Source organism: Castanea sativa, chromosome 4, assembly GCF_040712315.1.
Source record: "Castanea sativa cultivar Marrone di Chiusa Pesio chromosome 4, ASM4071231v1".
Classification (NCBI taxonomy): domain Eukaryota; kingdom Viridiplantae; phylum Streptophyta; class Magnoliopsida; order Fagales; family Fagaceae; genus Castanea; species Castanea sativa.
In genome coordinates, this window is record NC_134016.1 from 6,559,180 (window position 1) to 6,578,813 (window position 19,634).

General features: G+C 35.9%; 1 protein-coding gene and 1 pseudogene across 1 annotated transcript; one reads left to right on the forward strand and one right to left on the reverse strand.

The window, feature by feature from the left end:
• The first annotated feature begins 1,196 nt into the window (after positions 1–1,196).
• LOC142630444 (uncharacterized) lies at positions 1,197–14,557 on the forward strand. Its single transcript, XM_075804438.1, has 11 exons — positions 1,197–1,423; positions 1,537–1,712; positions 2,606–2,707; positions 2,799–2,863; positions 3,396–3,494; positions 3,915–3,994; positions 4,090–4,294; positions 7,014–7,069; positions 13,334–13,429; positions 13,587–13,767; positions 14,253–14,557. The coding sequence occupies exons 1-11, from the start codon at positions 1,368–1,370 to the stop codon at positions 14,376–14,378; spliced, it is 1,242 nt and encodes a 413-aa protein (XP_075660553.1). The 5' UTR covers positions 1,197–1,367; the 3' UTR covers positions 14,379–14,557.
• A 1,626-nt stretch (positions 14,558–16,183) lies between these two features.
• Positions 16,184–18,855, reverse strand: LOC142632369 (G-type lectin S-receptor-like serine/threonine-protein kinase At5g35370; annotated as a pseudogene).
• Positions 18,856–19,634: the final 779 nt, after the last annotated feature.

Here is a 19,634-nt window from a genome sequence, read left to right on the forward strand (position 1 = left end):
TTATAACAAAAGAGCATTGTCATATGTTTCTAGAACATCTAAATGTGCTATGTGCAAGTTTTCGAGTAAAAACATCAACTCTTTATTTCGGACAAAAATCTTAACCCATACTAGGTGAGGGCATCTTTGTCCTAAATTTGACCAATTTTTTTCCCACAAAATAGCATTGTCATATGTTTCTAGAACCTCTAAATATGCTATGTGCAAGTTTTAGGGCGAAAATGTTGACCTTTAATTTCAGACGAAAATCTTAATTCGTCATAGGTGGGGGCATTTTCATTCAAGATTTGATAAACATTTTTTCACAAGAGAGTATTGCCATATGTTTCTAGGACCTCTAAATATGCTATGAGCAAGTTCTTGAGCGAAAACATTGATCTATTATTTCAGACGAAAATCTTAACCTACAGTAGATGACTGAAATTTCATTTGAAATTTGAAAACTTTTTTTCCCACAAAAAATAGTATTGCCATATGTTTCTAGTACCTCTAAATATGCTATGTGCTAGTTTTTTAGTGACAAAGTTGACCTTTCATTTGAGACAAAAAGATTAATCGATAGTAAAGGACATTTTGGTTTGAAATTTGCATTTTTTTTCTTCTCAAAAGAGCATTTTCATATGTTTCTAGGACTTCTAAATATGCAATGTGCAAGTTTTCGGGCAAAAACATCAACCTTTTATTTTGGAAGAAAATCTTAACTCATAATAGGCAAGGGCATTTTCGCTTGAAATTTGACCAGTTTCTTTTTCACAAAAAAAGCATTTCCTAGTGGAACTCAAGTTTCAGAGACTCGAGTTTTTCATAGTAACATTATTAATTTTGTTCTTTTTGGCTGAAATGACCAAAACACTTTGGATTTGTTAGCAAATCGGAACGAATAACCCCCTATTCCACCTTGAGACAAATTCTAGACTATTTTAGTCACTTTCGGTGATTCTGCCCCCATTTTGGCTGGTATAAGCCCATTCACATTTAATGTTTCTTTTGATAGGATCTAAAGCTTCAAATTCAAAAGAAAATAAATCACAACCCATAAAGAAATTAAGAAGAGAGAAGGAAATTAACAACAATGAGCATTCAAAAAGTTTAAAATGCAAAGTTAAATGAATATAATTTAGGGAGGGTGAAAATGTAATTTCACTTTGTAGCACTACTTTACATTTAAATTCAACATAGAAGCATATTTTAAATTCAAAAGTTTGAGAGCGGTGAGAGAAATGTGAGTAAGTGTGTGGGTAGTACTGGTACAGAGTTGCGATAACTGGAGGTTGTGGTGGGTTCAAGCCGATACAGGGCGGCATTTTGGACGATACGAAACAGAGAGAGGGTCATTGCACCGGTCTCAACACCGGAACCCCAATTAGATGGACATGGAGACCGTTCTGTCCTCAGCCTCCGTCGATCTCCACACTATCCGGCGGTCTCTCTCTCTCTCTCTCTCTCTCTCTCTCAATTGAATTTTTAAACTATTTTTTTTTAATTTTAATTAATTAATTTAATTTAATTATTTATTATTGTTGATATCTAATTTAGTCGGATAAGAGAGATGGCGGAGCTTCACGACGACGATGTTCCCGACCTAACAACAACTACCTCAGATTCCGACGAGAAACTACTCCGAGATTTCACTCTCGACTTCGACAATAAAGTGAATCAGATTGTGTTAGACTCCACTTCGCATGTTGCTTCCTTAACCCTTCAAGATTTTGGTATGTCCCTACTCCTAATCCTGCAATATTTTTTTCTCACATCAATAGTTGAAAGAGAAATGCTAGGTATACTATATTTAACATTTTCACGACATTTTCACTACAAATCGTAGCTGGTAAGTTGCTATTCATTCTAATTTGAATACCCAACTTATAAAAATGTTGTTGACATAGCATTTTTTATAGTTGAAAATATCAAGAGGTGTCAGTTAAGCTATAAAGCTCTCGACACTTTTTACTTACTTATTTTGTAAGGTAAGCGTAGGCATCAGCACCCAACTATTGGAAAATCTCTAATATGAATTTCATTAATCAATGTCTATTCTGCAAAATACAAATAAACCAGGCTCTTGTACAATTATTCAATTTCCTATGAGATAAATAAATAAAAAATCTGAAAATATGAATTCTAAAATAATGTTGGTTTTGCTCCTACATCAGTAAGGTACTGAATTTGGGTGTACAGGGTTTTTGGAGATTGAAGTGGGTCGGGGCCACACAAATGAAAAAATGCATTGCAAAACAGAACAATACTTTTGAATGACGGATATAACTTTGTTTGATATAAAAATGGTGCTTTTTATGTATCGGGATCTTTGTACTGGAGTTCATTTTTCTACCTTTTAAGGTGAACAAGTTCACTTTTCGAGTCAGATATCATATAACACTTTGGCATGTTAATATGCTTGGTTGAAAAGATATAAAAATTATATGTATATATATTCTTTTTCCCTTTTTGTTTGCTCCATTTTCTTAAGCAGATCAAACCCAGGATAACTTCTTTGGGTTCATATTCATTTTTTCCATTGTCTTTCCTCTCTCTCTCTCTCTCTCTCTCTCTCTCTCTCTCTCTCACTTTGTCTTGATTCTGAACTGGTTTGCACTTGATATAGATGCATACTTTGAACGTCTAAAAGAGGAGCTTAACATGGTGGAGGCTGAAAGTACCAAGATCTCCAATGAAATTGAGATTCTTGCTAGAAACAACGTGGAAGGTAAAGATCAGTATTGACTTTTTATGTACAAACCAGCCTGCATACACTCACAGGTTTTTTTATTAAGTTCGTTTCCTCTTTTTTATTGCAGATTCTACCCAATTGAAGACATGTCTTGAAAGGTTGGATTGTGATTTAGATTCTATTACATCACAGGTCAGTTATCTATTAAAGATAAATTATTAGAAATTTTAATTTAGTTCTTTTGGTGACATATTAGCCCATGATTAAGCTGAAAGTATGGGCCTAGAGCGGGTAGCATTTGAACAAGAGCCAACCCTGATTACTGGGTTGAACAAGAGCTGAACCATTTTGAAGGGATTAAAAAATGTCTTTTTGCCCACTTTAAACAAAGAAGTGAGAGAATAGTGAGCTCACGCACGCACACACACTAAAGGATAGTGACAGAATTTCTAAGAGCCTTGTAGCTCGATTGGCATCTCCCGGTTCCAATGGGGACATCTAGGTTCAAATCCCCCTCTCCGCTATTGTAACCATTAAATTATTTAAAAAAAAAAAAAAGGAAGAAGAAGAAGAAAGAAACAGAGTTTTTTCTTCATAACATGGACAATGTGAATGAAACAATACTAATGGGCATGTCAAAATTCTAGTTCTACCCAACGCTTGGTACTTATATATCAAGCTCTATTTGAGGCAATCTGAATTCTGTTCCTATGCCATTTTGTAGGGTCTGGAGAAAGTAAAAGCAGGTGCAAATGTTAATTGCCCTACATACGGAGATGATGAATCAAGCTTGATAAATGAGCCTTTAGACCATAAGTTGGAGGTTTTGTTCATTATAATTATTTTGTTTGATACTGTTTGCTTTCTGGGAGTTGTATTAGTTTTGTATACTTTTGTTGAGAGTTTGTAATCATTTTTACTCTTAACAAACCTCTTGTTAATTTTTGCTTATACAATACAATCAAAATGTTAATCTTCCCCAAATCATATAACATTGTATTTATCCTGCATGCTGTACTTCACTATTCATCTGAGAATTTTTAATTTTTTTGATAAGTAAAGGAAATTTTATTCAAGAACTTAATAATGAGTCATCCGAGTATACAGGAACTAGGAAGTATACAGCAGGGGACCAAAATAATCAAATACAGAGAATTTTTAATCTTTAGTTAATAATATTGACCATGTGGTCCATTATACCATGTAAGGAGGGTTTTTAATTTTTTTTTGGTTTACCTTACAGCTATTGGAACTTGAAGTTGAGATTGAGAGGAACAAAACGACTTTAAAGTCTTTGCAGGATCTTGATCATATGTACAGATGGTAACTCAGCCACAGTGGGATTGCATCTTTTTTTTTTTATTTGTTTGTGCGTGCCTTGTACACATGCCTTAAACGTGTTCATTTAACCATTACAGGTTTGACGCCATAGAACAGATTGAGGATTTGTTGACAGGTCTAAAGGTCGTTGCATTCACTGAAAACTGCATTAGGTTGTCATTGCAGACATATATTCCAAAATTAGAAGGCTCACGAAAGATTGAAGGCATTGAACCATCTGTACTGAATCATGAGTTACTAATAGAAGTTCTGGAGGGGACGATGGAGCTAAAGAGTGTTGAGGTATTAGAATACATTTTTTATTTTATGATTTCTTTAGGAATATCTTTGTCCAATCAGAATTAAGAATTAGATAATCTACTATAACATTACATACTTTGCAGCATTTACAATGGTGATTGGTGAAGCACCTGTATTTGTAATGACTAATGAGCCTAGAATTGTATTATGAAGATTTAGCTGAACCAAACAAGAATGACTTATGTAAAAGAGAACAAAAGAGAAGTTAGCTAGCATCATAATAAGTGTAAATTTTTTGTTAATACTCATATTTTAGAATGTGGGGGATGAGTTCAAACACCATTTGGTGGGATGGGTAAGGTTTGCACTCTTTTTGCTAATGGAGGATTGGGGATTAGGAAGCTCACTACCTTTAATCAGGCTCTCTTGGGAAAGTGGCTATGGAGGTTTTGGGTTGAGGAATCTTGGCTTTGGAGATGGGTAGTCATATCAAAATTTGGAGAGGACTGGGGTTGGAGGAGTTCATAGTCGGTTTGAGGTGCCTGTGGTTGTGGTCCATGGAATATTAGGATGGGTGGGAGAGGTATGCTTAGCATATTCTTTCTGAGGTTGGAGTTGGGAACTGGATTTGCTTTTGACATGATTGTTGGTGTGGTGACCAGCCCTTGAGAGTGGCTTTTCCTGCTTGTATGATAGTTCTATTGACAAAAATGCTTCAGTGGTGTGTTTATTGGTGAGGAAGTCTAAGGAGGGGCAAAGTTGGGATGTTAGATTCTATCGGGTTTTAATGATTGAGAGTTGGACTTGGTAGCTAGCTGCTTTTATACAGATTTTGGAGTCCCACATTTCATTTAGAGAGGATGGAGACCAAGTGACGCGGAGTTTGAAGAAGAATGGGGAGTTTGATATTCGTTCTTTCACTTTTCTTTAAGGGGGTCTGCATTTGCCATTTTGCCTTGGAAAGGCATTTAGAATGTGAAGACCCCATGGAGGGTTTCCTTTACGTTTGGACGACGGTTTGGAGGAAAATTCTCGCTTGTATTAATCTTAGGAAGAGAAGCTACAGTATACTGGTCTCGTGTTACATTTGCTAGTTTAGTGGGGAGACAGTGGATCACCTTTGTTGTATTATAATGTGGCCTATCAATTGTGGAGCTTTGTGTTCAGATTTTTTGGGATCTACTAGGTTTTATCGGAGAGAATGATTTATCATATGTTTGGCTGGAGTAATTGAATGGGTAAACATTCTTTGGACATTTGGGACTTGATCTTGTTATGCTTAATGTGGATCATATGACAAGAATGCAATAGGAGAATGTTTGGGGATGAGGAGAGTATGGGGGATAAGCTTCTAGCCACCTTCATAGGCTCTTCATTTGATTGGTCTTGGGCAGGGGCTATACTCATAGAGATTCCATTCCATTATTTTTAGAATCTTTTTCCTTCTGTACATAATTCTTTTGTATTTTTTGTAATTTCTTAGGCTACTTTGTGCCCATTGTACCCGTCATTTAATGAAAATATTCTTACTTATTGAAAAAATAAAATGAAATAAAATTCGGTGTTCCCATAAATGGATTTGCACTGGAGCTCCAAGTGTTCACTTAGGTTTCTATCTGCTGTAGGGGAAAAAATCCTGTAGGTGAAAAGTTTCATGTATCTTGTCAAAAGAGGCTGCGGGTCCCCCCCCCCCCCCCCCCTCCCTTTTATTTATTTTTTGATGAACTAAAAACAGTTCAATGGTTCTTAAGGGGCATGCTTGGAGAAGTAGGTGATGCTTGCTCTGTCTCTTATTTGGATGGTTGACTACTTGTCTGTTTCTAGTAAATTGTTTTGTTTGAATTCAAGATTGATTGTCCAATACAATTATTATTATTTTTAGGTAACAGATGAATTCAGTTTTCTATGGGATTCCAATGACAATTAATGTTTGTATGCATTCACTTTTGACTGTTTAATGGTTATAAATTCCTCTCTTAGTTTCTGGTAATGTATGACAATTGTCTTTTTTGCTTTGGTGATTGTCTAAGGTAAAATAATATACACAACCCAAAACCTTAGCCCCAATACTTTGGGGAATAGATATGGATCCTTAGCAGACTTATCGGTTGGCCAAGTGTATTCTTTTTTGCCATTTCATCCTACCCAACATTGTACTCAACGTCACTTTTTAAATAAATGTCATTTCTTACTATTACCAATGTTATTAGCTGTTTTCTAACTAACTAACAGCTCACTTACTTACATCCATGTTCAACTACTAAGTACATACAATTAAGCTACAATTGAATGCTCATTATATCCCTTTCCTAGCTGCTTGCCTGCACCAAGCTCAGCAGTCACAGTCTTCTACTTCACTGCCTGCTGCTTCTTTTTACTCTGTTGCTGCAATGCTGTTGCTTGTGTCTTGGTGACAGTAACCTCAACACTAAGCACTTGTCAATTAGGGATTAACAATGTAAATGCCCCTGCATCATTTGCGAAGCTTATTGAGCTATGAGGCTAGTAATTAAATGAGTTTTACGTTATGCATTGTTGTGCTCTTTTAGCTTATGCTTGCACATTGTGGTCGATTATGCTAGTTATAGGAGTTGAGTTGCCTTGGTGGCCCATGGTTTCTGGCATAAGTTCTCAAAATTTTGATTATGTTATGCTACTTCTTATAGGTAATAAGTAGTTTCTTCAATAATTTAACATCAGTTACATACCCTATTACTTTTTTCTTTTTTGGTTAATTATAGATGTTCATGTTGTTTGCCAGATATTTCCAAATGATGTATACATAATTGACATTCTTGATGCTGCAAAGTCTCTCAGGTTTGTATTTTGGCATTTCTCTGTTAAGTTTAAAATTATTTTCTCTTGGAAACTTTTCTTTTTGCCGAATATGTTTCTGAACCATAATGCAAGAACCTGTATCATGGTTTTTTTTCCTAATTTTGAACAAAAAGAAGGTAAACTTGAGTGTTAATAATATCAGGTACTCCTATTATGGGTAGACTATTTATTTTTATGATGCAGCTGTTTTTTCATTTTATTTATTTTATTTTATTTTATTTTAATTTATGCACATTATTGATTTTCATCCTTATATAGTTGAAAGTTAATGTTACAATGAAGCCCTTTAAGTTGAGATTGAATGTTTGCATCATTGGCAACTTCTATAAAGTTGATGGCCCTTCACACAGAAAAGGTAAAATTTTCCTTGTTGCATATGTTGGGAACTCATATGGATTGCTGGGAGTGATGAAGCTCTGCTTCTGATGATAACCCTATGTGACTGGGTCAAGCCCCATTGAACACTGTAGAGAGTTTGGATTGGAGCCATTTCATTCACGGTAAAGTCTTATGTCACTAAACTTACCTTAGGGAAACATTTATTAAGGTATATGCAAAATTATAAAAGAGTTTGTTTTACTAGAGTAGGTCTTTGAAGTGTTGTCATATACCTTTTATTACTGTTTATCTTGGTAAAAATGTGTTTAGGGTTTGTTTTACATAAATATTATTTATATATATATTAGTCATATACCAAATAATATTACTGTTTTTCCATTAACTAAATACTCACTCATGACATTCCCCACCAAGTTGGGATGTATGTATCATTCAATCCCAGCTTGTCACATAATAAATTCAACTAAGTCCTACACAAGCTTTGGTAAACGTACCAGCTATTTGGGCTCCTACAGAGATATATGGAGTATCAATTACATGACCTTCCACACTCTCGAGAACATGGTGACAATCAACTTTTGTTTGCTTGGTTTGCTCATAGAACACAGGATTGGAGGCAGTGTGAATTGCCGCTTGATTGTCGCAATACATAGTCATAGGCAACTTCACATCAAACCTTAATTCCACTAGTAAATGCTCAATCCGCATAAGTAGTGTTGTTAAAAGCGCGCTTAAGTGCAAAGCTCAGAGCGCAAAGCCCTTGGGGCTTTTTCCCTCTAAAGCGAAGCACCCTCACAAAAGCGCTTTTTTGAGCTTTTTGTAATTTTTTTTTTTAAATTCCTGATTTGTTTTTTTTGCCAATAGATATAGATATGTTTGATATAAGCCATTGATTTAATATATAAAAACTAATAGTGTGGTGTGCTACCATACACCTAAGCCTATCTCTTTAGATATTTTTGAACTTTTAACCACAACCACACAAACAAACGCTAAACCAGACACTTACAAAGATTAACATTACTTACCATTCTAGTACTTTTTAGCCTTTGCCTTCTTGGTTCTATACTTCTATTTTGATTCAACCGTGTTTTGTAATCATGGCCATCAAATATCATGGTTGTATATATTTTGTAAAGCACAAATATAAATTATATAAAATGTTTTATTGTAATTTATATGATTAATTGATCACTTGAGTGTTGTATTGATCATTAATAATTTTTTTTTTAAATGTGCGCTTCACATCGATCAGGCGCGCGCTTGCGCTTTGCGCCTAGGCTCCAAGAGGCCTTTGCGCTTAAGTGCGCTCGGCGCTTTTAACAACACTGCGCATAACCTTGCATGATGTATGTGTCATTGCTCTGTACTCAACTTTTGTGCTAGATCTGGATACAAAAGTTTATTTCTTACTCTTCCAAGTAATCAAGTTTCATCCTAGAAAGGTGCAATAGCTAGTGGTGAATCTTCTATATGAGGGAGATCCTACCCAATTTGAAAGGCTTCTACTTTTAGGTGGCCATTAGATTTATACAAAGGACCACAACCTGGATGCACTTTAAGATACCTCACTATCTGAATGACTACCTCTAAATGTGGAAGACGAGAAGGTGCCATATATTAGCTCACAACACTAATTGCAAATGATATATTTGGGCTAGTAATTGTGAGATAATTCAACTTGCCAACTAGATCATGATATCTCTCATGATTAGATAATAGCTCCCTCTACTCCATATACAATTTGACAATAGGACCCATAGGGGCTTCTACTAGTTTAGAGCCTAACAAACTAGTTTAAAAAATGTCCAGCACGTACTTTCTTTATGACAAATTGATGACTTCTTTAGATTGTGCTACCTCAATACTTAAGAGATACGGAAGCTTGTTTATTCTTAGTTTGAAATGAGTTTTGAAGGAATGTATTCGAATCATCTATGCCCTTCTTGTTATCACCCGTGATAATAATATAATCAACTTATCAACATAATCTTCCCTCTCTACAAGGTATAATACAAAAAGTGATCAGATTGAGAACATTGCAATCCAAACTTGATTATTGCTTCGCTAAAACTTATCAAACCAAGCCCTGGGAGAATGCTTAAGACCATAGATGGCTTCAAATAGCTACACACCTTCCCAAAAATCCTTGGTGGTTGCTCCATATAGACCTCTTCTTGCAATGTAGAAAATGCAAATCATTTTAGACACCTAGGGTTTGTTTGGATACCGTTTATTGTTGAAAACTAAAAAATGAAAATACTATAGCAAAATAATTTTTAAATGTGTGACTAGTGTCGTGGGACCCAGTTTTAAATGAAAATTTGCTGAATTCCGTACTTGTGGGTCCCGTGAACAGTGCACGAGACCCACCATTTTTCAGCAAAACGCAAGAACGCACGGAAAACGTGCATTCCAAACGCATACCTAATTGAAAGAATGGCCAGCCCATTTTTTGTAAGATTTATTTTAATTTTAGCTATTTTGGTTTGATCCCAAAGCGATTTACCATGGAAGCTATCTACCATATAAAGAAGACTATAAAATCTTCATGTGTGTGTGTGTGCACGTGTTTATTTATTGATATTGACTTAAAGGAAGTGCATGATAGGGTACCTAGGAAAGTTATGTAGTGCATTATTGGTACCCATACAGTATAATTTTAGCAAATGAAAGTATACATTGAGTCAATGCCAAGTTGGAAATTTGGAGGGATGCTTTAGAAGCTAAAGGCTTTAGGTTAATAAGGACTAAAACATAGTACATAGAGTGTAAGTTTACTAAAAATATAAACAAAGATGGAGTGTAAAACTCGATATTTAAGAGATATAAAAGAGTGATCGTTTTCAATATCTTGGATCGATAATTTATAAGGATGTATAGATTGAAAAAGATGTGACCCATAGATTGAAAAGTAAGGTGGATGAAGTGCAGAAGTGTATTAGCACTCTATGATCCTAGAATACCAATTAAGTTGAAAGGGAAAATTTGATAAGATTACTATAAATGACTAGCTATGCTCTATGGTCTTGAATGTTGGGCTGAATAAACATAGTTAATAAGAGCAAGAAAAGTAGCATTAAGGCTCTTTTCAAACACAGCGTGGGTGTGAAAAACATGAAACACATTCATAATATCAACTTTCACCGTGCTCGAACATGACTGAAAAAAAGCCATTGAAAAGCCATTCGGATCAGGCGCTTTATCACCTTTGAAGTCTTGAAACACTCCAAAAACTTCATCCTCATCAAAAGGTCTGTCCAACCAAGTGGCATCTTCCTCAGAAATACAAGAAAAAACAACCTCATCCAAGAGAGGTCGATGAGCCTCATCTTCGAGTATAACTGCCTATAGAACTGAGTAATACACCCCTCAATGATCCCCTGGTCCGAAGGTTCCCCCTCTACTGGCATCCCCTTCCCTTGGAAAGTGGTGTGGCAATTGAAGGTTCCTCCTCGGGTAGTTTTTTTCTCTTGGACTACGGCTTTAGGCAAGATTCTTACTATAGATAATCTTCGGAAGAGGCACTTTGTCATTCTTGAGTGGTGTTTTATGTGCAAAGGGTGTGGGGAATTTGTAGATCATCTCCTCCTTCACTGTCCTTTCGCTTATGCGATGTGGAGTATGATCTTTTGCTTGTTTGGAATTTACTGGGTGATGCCGCGAAGGGTAGTGGATTTGTTGGATAGTTGGTCTTGCAATTTTAGGTCGCATAGTAATTTAGTCATTTGGAGGATTGTGCCGCACTGTTTGATGTGGTGTATCTGGCGGGAACGGAATTCGAGAAGCTTTGAGGATTGTGATCGGTCCAGTCTTGAGTTTAAGTCTTTTTTCTTTTTTACTCTTCTCGAATGGTGTTTGATTTTACCTTCTTTTTCTTGTATTTCCCTTCCTGTGTTGCTTGATTTTGTACTTTGGTTTCTTGATGTTTTTGCCTCTTTTGTACATTTCTTTATGTACGGGGCTGTTTCTATCAATATATTTTCTATGATTACTTATCAAAAAAAAAAAGAGAATGTTGAGGTGGAAAAGTGGAAATTCAAGCAAAGATAGAATACGGATGAAGAAATTCACTTTCAGGTAGGGGTGGCTCATATGAATTAGAAGATGAAAGGAAGTCACTTGAAATAACCATCAATAAATGCAAAATGAGATAAAGTTTATTATGTGTAAAGCGGAGCAATTAATGCACCAATTAGACAAAGTTGATTCATGTCAAGGGAAAATAAAGAGGCAGAGGAAGAGCCAAAATATCATTGTTAGAATTAGTAAAATAATCATGTCATTTTTCCTTTTGTTGATAAGAAAAATAATCATGTTAATTAAAGAGACTTTGGACAAGATAGAATGGTAGAGAAGAATGCATGTGGCTGACCTCAATTTGGTTTGTTGAGAATCCATAATTGACTCCAAAATGTTGGGGCTATGGTTTCGGTGATATGGGCTAAAACCTCCAAGTAGGTAGTACAATATCAAAGAAGTAACTATTTAGTAGGGGCCATTGTTGTAGGTGCAAAAGAATTCATGGAGGGTTTTGTAGCGGGGGCCACTGTTGCAAGGGTGGATTTGGCTGGGACTAGGAGGAGTTCGGTTGCCAACTGTTTTACAGTTTCTGTGGCTGTGGATGAACATGATTTATTATTTCTACGGTTTATGGTTGTCTTTTTATAAATATAATATTAATATATCATTATAAGTCAATTATATTATTAGCAATAAAAACATGTACTTCTGGATTTCTAATTCTATTGCGAACTCTGGTGTTCTGTTTATTTCAGCACTCTAAAAAAAGGTTTATCTTGCGTCTTTTTAAAATCATTGGTTTCATTGGACAATCAATGTATATCATTCCCTTATATTTCTACTGACTACATCATTTTGTATTAGAGTTAAAGACAATCCATTGCTTTGCAACAAAGATAACAAATGTTGACAAATGATATAAGAGCCAGCTAGAAGCACCATGTGGCTCAGAGGCACTAAGGCACAATTTGGGTCCTATGGACATCTGGGAATGGGATATAAGTAGGAGATTGTGACCCTGAGATTGTTTGGATTTAATGAGTGTTGCACGGTTGTGTGTTGACTCCTACATCAGGAATGTAGTTGGTCAAGCTGGCCTATGTAAGCAGCCTGACTAGTCCTTTTGGGTATATAGAGCAGATGGTGCTAGCATTTCTCAAAGTTGCAATAGAATACATCGCTCACTTGTCATGTTGCTAATTGCGTGCCAATCTTTTTGTGGGATGTGGAAAGATGTGGGTAATCTTTATGTATAGTTTATATAGATTGTTCCATTAGAAGTTAGAATATGATAAAGTGGTCTTAAGTTTTGGCCTAGTTTTGCCCTTTATTTATAAATGTAAGAGGGGTAGCTAATTGTTGGAGGGCTAAACAAAGAAAGAAACAGTAGCTAGTTTTTGTATTTGCTTAGTGGGGCTAAGTGTACCACCTTTTGTTTGAGCAATCTTGAATTATGGTTCCTAGGACAGTTGTGAATTATGGTAACTATGCTCTGCCTTATACCTTGCTACAATCAGCTGTTATCTTCTTCTCTTCATAGCCAGTAACTAGTTTCAAGGTGCCATTAGATGGGAATGCCTGATTAAAATGGTTTTGCCTAACTGGTGTTGGTTAGTGCTCCCTTCAGAAGCCATACTTTGGATATCATTTTGTTGTAGCATTTGATTCAGATATCTCAAAACTGTAATTCACTTTAACTACATGATGATAAGTTTATCCTTAATATTTTCAATTTGTTCAATGATGCTCCATTTCTTTTCATTTATTGCTCAGCAAGATTTCTTTCAGCAAAGGCTTTTTGAATGGATTAATCTTTTTATAAACTTGGTGAAACAAAACCAATCAGCATATTATCTGACTCGATTCATGGAAACCATGCAGTAAGTCTTCATTGCAGTGGTTTATAACAAAAATACAAGACAGAATTACCATCTGCACTTTGAGGCATCTTGTGGTAAAGAGTGCGAATAAATCTAGGTGAGACTTGTCTTTTAAAACAGTGTAGTTCTGATGTTCTGACTTTTTGCTGAAGGTCAAGTAAATAGAATTATTGGTATCTTGTTAAATTTCTGGTTTGCTATATTATACTATCTTTTTCATGTGGTGTTTTTACACGAACATATTTCTATTGCAGATTCTCACTTGAGTACTTGGATAGAGATGAGACTATAATAGCCCATATGGCTGGGGCAGTTGATGCGTTTATAAAGATTTCTCAGGATTGGCCAATTTTAAGTTCTCCGTTGAAGCTGATATCTCTCAAGAGCTCAGATCATTCAAAGGAGATCTCTTTAACTTTTCTATGCAAAGCTGAGGTGAGTGTTATTTATTTATTCTTTTTAAAATTTTCCACATATTTCCTTTTTAAATTTAGATTATAGCTATTGGATGAAAGAAAGTTCTCATATTTTCAAACTTTTGATCTCTCAATAGAAGCCTTACCTTAGCTATTTTGGTGTGCATTTGTGCGTATATATCTATATTTGAAAAAAAAAATTAATGATTTGATTCCTAAAATACTCATCAACATAAAGTAGTCACCTTTTGGAGAACATAAACCTCCCTTTGGTTTCTGGAAAGAGCAATTATTCCTGTTTAGGTTTCTAAGAGAAGCATAGACATTTCTGGAGGTTTTGTTTCATTAACTCGCACCGTTTTTTCTGATTTTTCTTGCAAATAGTGTAGTACAGAGGCTATTAAATATCTCTGTAGCAGCTGCAAAAATGAACTCTGTATGTAATTGTTTAATATCCAAACTGAAATTTGTCCTTCTCTGGGTTGCTTAATTTTGATCTGCTAGGAAGTGGCAAACTCATTGGATATACACATACGGCAGGATATATCAAGCTTTGTCGATGCTATTGAAAAGATACTTGTAGAACAAATGCACTTGGAACTCCATTTTGATGATTCTTCAAAAAAATGATTGCTGTTACTCCGAAATCGGTTCAGTAATGTCTAATACTTTGTGAATTTTTATGTTGTGTATTTAGAATTTGGTTGAAACTTTTTGCTCATGGAATATTATTGAGTTCAATTTTCATTACTCAGACTTAAAAGGTTACAATTTTGTCCTTTGGGGAAAAAAAACACTCAATTTTGTCATTTTGTCTATCTTCTGTTAAATTTATTCATAATTTTGTCTACTTTTTAATGCATTAAGTCAGCTCTTGGTTGGTTATGTATGAAATTTTTTTAATGGAAAATGGATTAAGGGTGAAACCGATACCTTTTTAAATTTTTAGGGGTGTAAGGCTTTTATTTATTTATATGTTTAAATTAGAGTTGTAAAATTAAAGTTTTTTTTATTTATTTTTAATTTGAGTGAAAGAATTAGAACTTGATTAAATTTAAGAGACAAAAGGTGTATTATATATTTATATCCTTAAATTTTTCATTAATAGATAACAACTGAAGTTCTAACAAAATCTCTGGTGAAGCAGTTGACAAAAACATTAAACAGGAAGATTTAGAATGTCAATGCAAGTTTAAGTTAATTACCATTAAAATTTCTCACTAATAATTGTATGTTTTTTCTCAAGAGGCCGTTTGGATAAGGGTTTTCGGGCATAAAAAAGTGCGGTTTGATAAAAAGAAAAAGAAAAAAGATGCACAATCGTTTAGAGAAGTTTTAGCTAATCATGCCAATTGACCTCAGTCAACTTTGGTCTTTAATTCTTCACTTGTTGGTTTGCCTCCAAACCTCAAGTAACCATATTCTTTATTTATTTTCCCTGAATCTTTTCCTTTGTTGTATGAGCTTATGTGATTAATTTTTTTATTTGTTTCTAGTGTTTGTAATTCCCAAATGGCTTGGTAGGCAGTGGTGTATCACATCTGGATCCAAAGGAATAATAGGGCACATAATGGGGTAGTTAAAACCAAAATCATAACCCAAAATCAACCCAACTACCACCTGTAGTTATAAACACAACCAAATTCAGCCCACAACCACTGAGAGAGAGAGAGAGAGAGTGTTAGAATAAAATAAAGTAAAAAAAATGTTTAGCATTTCTGTTGTACCCTTCTTTAGAGTATTCACATTCGGTCTTGTATATAGCATATGTTGCTATATTTTAGCATCAAAAAGCCTATTACCCGGTCTTCTACTGCTAAAAATTTTTACAATTGTGTTACAATACCATTCTATTTTTATGATGGTACTGTAGCAACGCTCTAAACATTTATATTATATTTTATTCCCAAAAGTATCTGTCTCTTTATATTATTTGAAATAATTAAAAGACTCCCAGACGAGTTTTTCAAATATAATATAATTAAAATATTCTTTTAATTATTTCAAATAAGCAGATAATGATCCATGTTCTCAAGCACATTGATATCAGCCAAAGTTTCGGTTCTAAAACCACAACTTTCATTCTGCGTTATTATCAGTTTATTACTTGTTACGTAGTTACACCGCTTACACCGAGGCACCAAAGTTCTATTCAAAAGTTCCAAGCGATGGAGCGCCAAAGTGAAGCTCACTTAATATTTGAGAACAAAATTTGGAAGCAACATTAGTTAATATCTTCATAATCTTTTTTATTTTGGTTAGACATGCAGCACTATATGATGCAATCGGAACTGTCATGTGTGAACCAGAGCATGATACCAAAATTTCATATCAAAATTGGATAAAACTGACCAAGAAAAGTCTGAGTCACACACATGGGCTCCCAATATCTAAGCAAAGGAGAACCAAAACTGGCGTACTTACAATTGGCAGAGGGAAATTGCAAGCAGCATTAGCAGATAAATTGAAAATACAGAGAGCCTAATAAATCTAGCCAAAAAACTAAATACATAGATACCCTTAAGCCAATTTTATCTGGCAAGTAATATAGACAATCTTTGGAGCATTACCTGGGACCTGAGAGCTGTTGTGAAGAGATGGAAGACAATGAGTTATATGTAGCAATTGCAGCACCATTCGTAGTAGGCCCTTGCATTGTTGCTGTCTCGGTGAATCTCTGGCCGTAGGCTCGCAAGAAATTTAGTGACTTGACCCTCGGCTCGCTCAAAGCCAATCCACCTTCCAACATGCCAACAACGTTAGCCATAGTTGGCCGCAGTGCTGGATCATGGTGCAAACAACACAAGGCAATCCGCACTAGCTTCTCAATCTCTTCACTTGACACTCCTCCCTCTAACCTTGGATCTGCAAGCTCCAAATATCTTCTTCGCACATGCATTTCTAATGCAATTAGAGGGAAATATATTAGTCTTACTTCCGAGCCAGAAGAGTATGAGGATACGCCATTTCCTTCGATATCATTTTCTGTAATGTGACTATATCTTTGTAATGTGCAATTCCTTCTGCCCCTTACAATCTCCAGTAAAACCATCCCATAACTATATACATCAACCTTGTTAGAAATAGCTGAACTTGTCAACCACTCCGGTGCAAGATAACCTTGAGTTCCTCTCATTGTAGTAAAAAAAGTGGATTGTTCACGACTTATGAGCTTCGAAATCCCAAAATCGGAGATTTTCACTTGTAAATTGTCATGCAAGAGAATGTTCTCTGGCTTCGCATCACAGTGGATGATCCTTTGCTCACATTCGCTATGCAGGTAAGCAAGTCCCCTAGCTGTTCCAAGTGTTATTTCCACTCTCTCTCCCCATTGTAAAACAGGACCATCACCAAAGAGTGTACTGTCCAATGAGCCTCTGTTCATACACTCAAGAACAAGAAAGCGCTGCTTCCCTTGTGCACAAATACCTGTCAATCTAACCAAATTGACATGGCGGATGTTCCCAATTATTGAAAACTCAGAATAAAACTCCTTCTTCCCTTGGATTCCCGAACTTGTAATCTTCTTCACTTCCACAATAGTTTGGTCTGTCAGAGTTCCTTTGTAAACAGTACCGAAGCCACCACGACCAATCTGGTTCTTGAAGTTCTCAGTAGCAGCTGCTAACTCTTCATAATCAAACCTTCTTGGAAAGCCTGGGATAGAGATCATCTCTAGCTCTGCAGATAATAACGAGTTACTCTGGCCTGGTTTTACAGTCTTGGTTTTAGAAAGCCTATTTTTCTTTAACCAAAGGATTGCAATGATTACAAAGGCTATTAGTATCAAGAATCCTATTAAAGGTAGCAATTGGGAAGTTATGTTTCTGATTTTTGTTAGACCCAAATGGGTTTCCATGAGAAGAACCAACCAAAACTTTGACATAACCCAAACGCTCTTTATTGTGATCTGTCAAAATGAAAGAACCTAAATGATTTTCAAGAAGATAACAAGAACCAACAGAGTTTCCATGGAAAAAGCCCAAACAAGAACAACTTTGAGAGCATAAATCTTGTCAAACCGACAACGTCACATTATTTTTCACGGGTTCCCTGAAATTATTAGCAAAATAGTCCATACCAGGGCCGAATTTTAGATAGGAAACAGAGGAATTCAATTGACTGTCATTTCTAGCTGCAGTACAAGCTGAAGGCAGAGAAAGCGAACTATTCACTGGCATGCAATCACCATTGGCTTGATAAATGAATCCTGGTAAACAAGAACAAATTCCACCCAGAGGTTTTCTTCTGCACAATCCAATTACTTTGCAATTGAGAGGAAGATCACAATACTCAAATGGTCCTGCAAATTTTGACCCCCATGTATCGCTGACGATGCTAAATCTGCCACCGCCACCCAACTTACCTCTCCTAAAACTTGATGAGCCATTCAAAACTACTTGAACAACCGTGGAATTATCACTTGCTAGCAAATACAAACCTGTACCATTCATCACCATCAACGATACGGCCTTGTTAGAGTTCCTGACAGCCTCTGGATCCATGGACAATTTCCAATAATTCATCTTATTCCATTGCAGCACCATATCAAAGTCAGTAACTTCAAGTCAATAATCACCTACCGACATGTCCTCGTTATGTCACAGCGCTTTGCAATGATTTTCCAATAGGAATTCTCTGTCCCATGACAATAGTGTCCCACAACGTATTGTTTCCTGCATCAACTAAAACGAGATTTCCTGTCTCTGAAAGCTGCATAGCAGAAATATCAGAATTGAATTGCGGGGTTGACCAGTTTGGGTTGTGACTGTGAGGCCGTTGACAGTTAGTGACAACTGGTCAGAGCTTGACATGGTCTGTTGCGGTTGGCTGACCAGATTATGGTGTCGGTGGCACTGTGGACGATAGAGAAATAATATTTTGAGGAGGGCGGCATGGCGTCAATTGTGGCTTTGAAAGTACCATTTTGAGAGCGTAAGAAAGCGCCACTGGTGTCGTTGAATTGGAAGTAGGAGGCTGTGAAATCGGGGCTGATTGAGTGGGTGGAAATGGAGGCTAAGAAAGTAAAACTTGGAAGGAAAACGCAGCATATAAAGAAGAAGAATGAGAAAGAAGAGGTGGGTGTTTTGTTCTCCGGCTCTCCCATTTGGATGGTCATCTCATCTCATCCCACCAAGGAACATGCAATCTTACTGTGACTGTTAAATATTAGCATTGATACACCATGTTGAAAGGATTACGTGATTCAGCCTAACGGCCTACATCTATGGAGGAAACCTTAAAAGGCTACATCAATAATATATTAGAGTGTAGTACAAATTCTGTATTACAATGAACCATAACATGTGTATATATAGTAAACTAAATTCTAGACTAATAGACTTCTAGTATAAGTAGAAGATTTGGCTTGCACATAAAATAGAATTAGGCTTGGGCTTTTACTAATGGGCTAATATATCTCTAACACCCCTTCTCAAATTCAAGGTGGAAGTTTGATAAAACTTTGAGATTTGATAAGGTTGAGAAGATCCCTTAAATGAAGTTTGGCTCTGTGACGGTGGTTTGAGGAAGGAAATGGTCTTGCAGTGTTAATGTGACTTCTATCGGTGGTATGACTATACCGAAGAGATTTGACGGCAGCAGTGGGAAGCCAAAGAAGATGAATGCAGCGAAGAAACACCGAGGAAGACAAAGATTACTCTTAATACACCGTAAAGACAGAATAATGGTCATAGGAAGGTGGCTCTAATACCATGTTAAATATTAGCATTGATACACCATGTTGAATATGCTAATATGGATGCGGAAGCGAAAGTATAAAATATAGAATACAATAACACATGACGGTTACGTGCTTCAACCTAACAGCCTACATCCGCGGAGGAAACCCTAAAGGACTACATCAATAATATATTAAAATGTAGT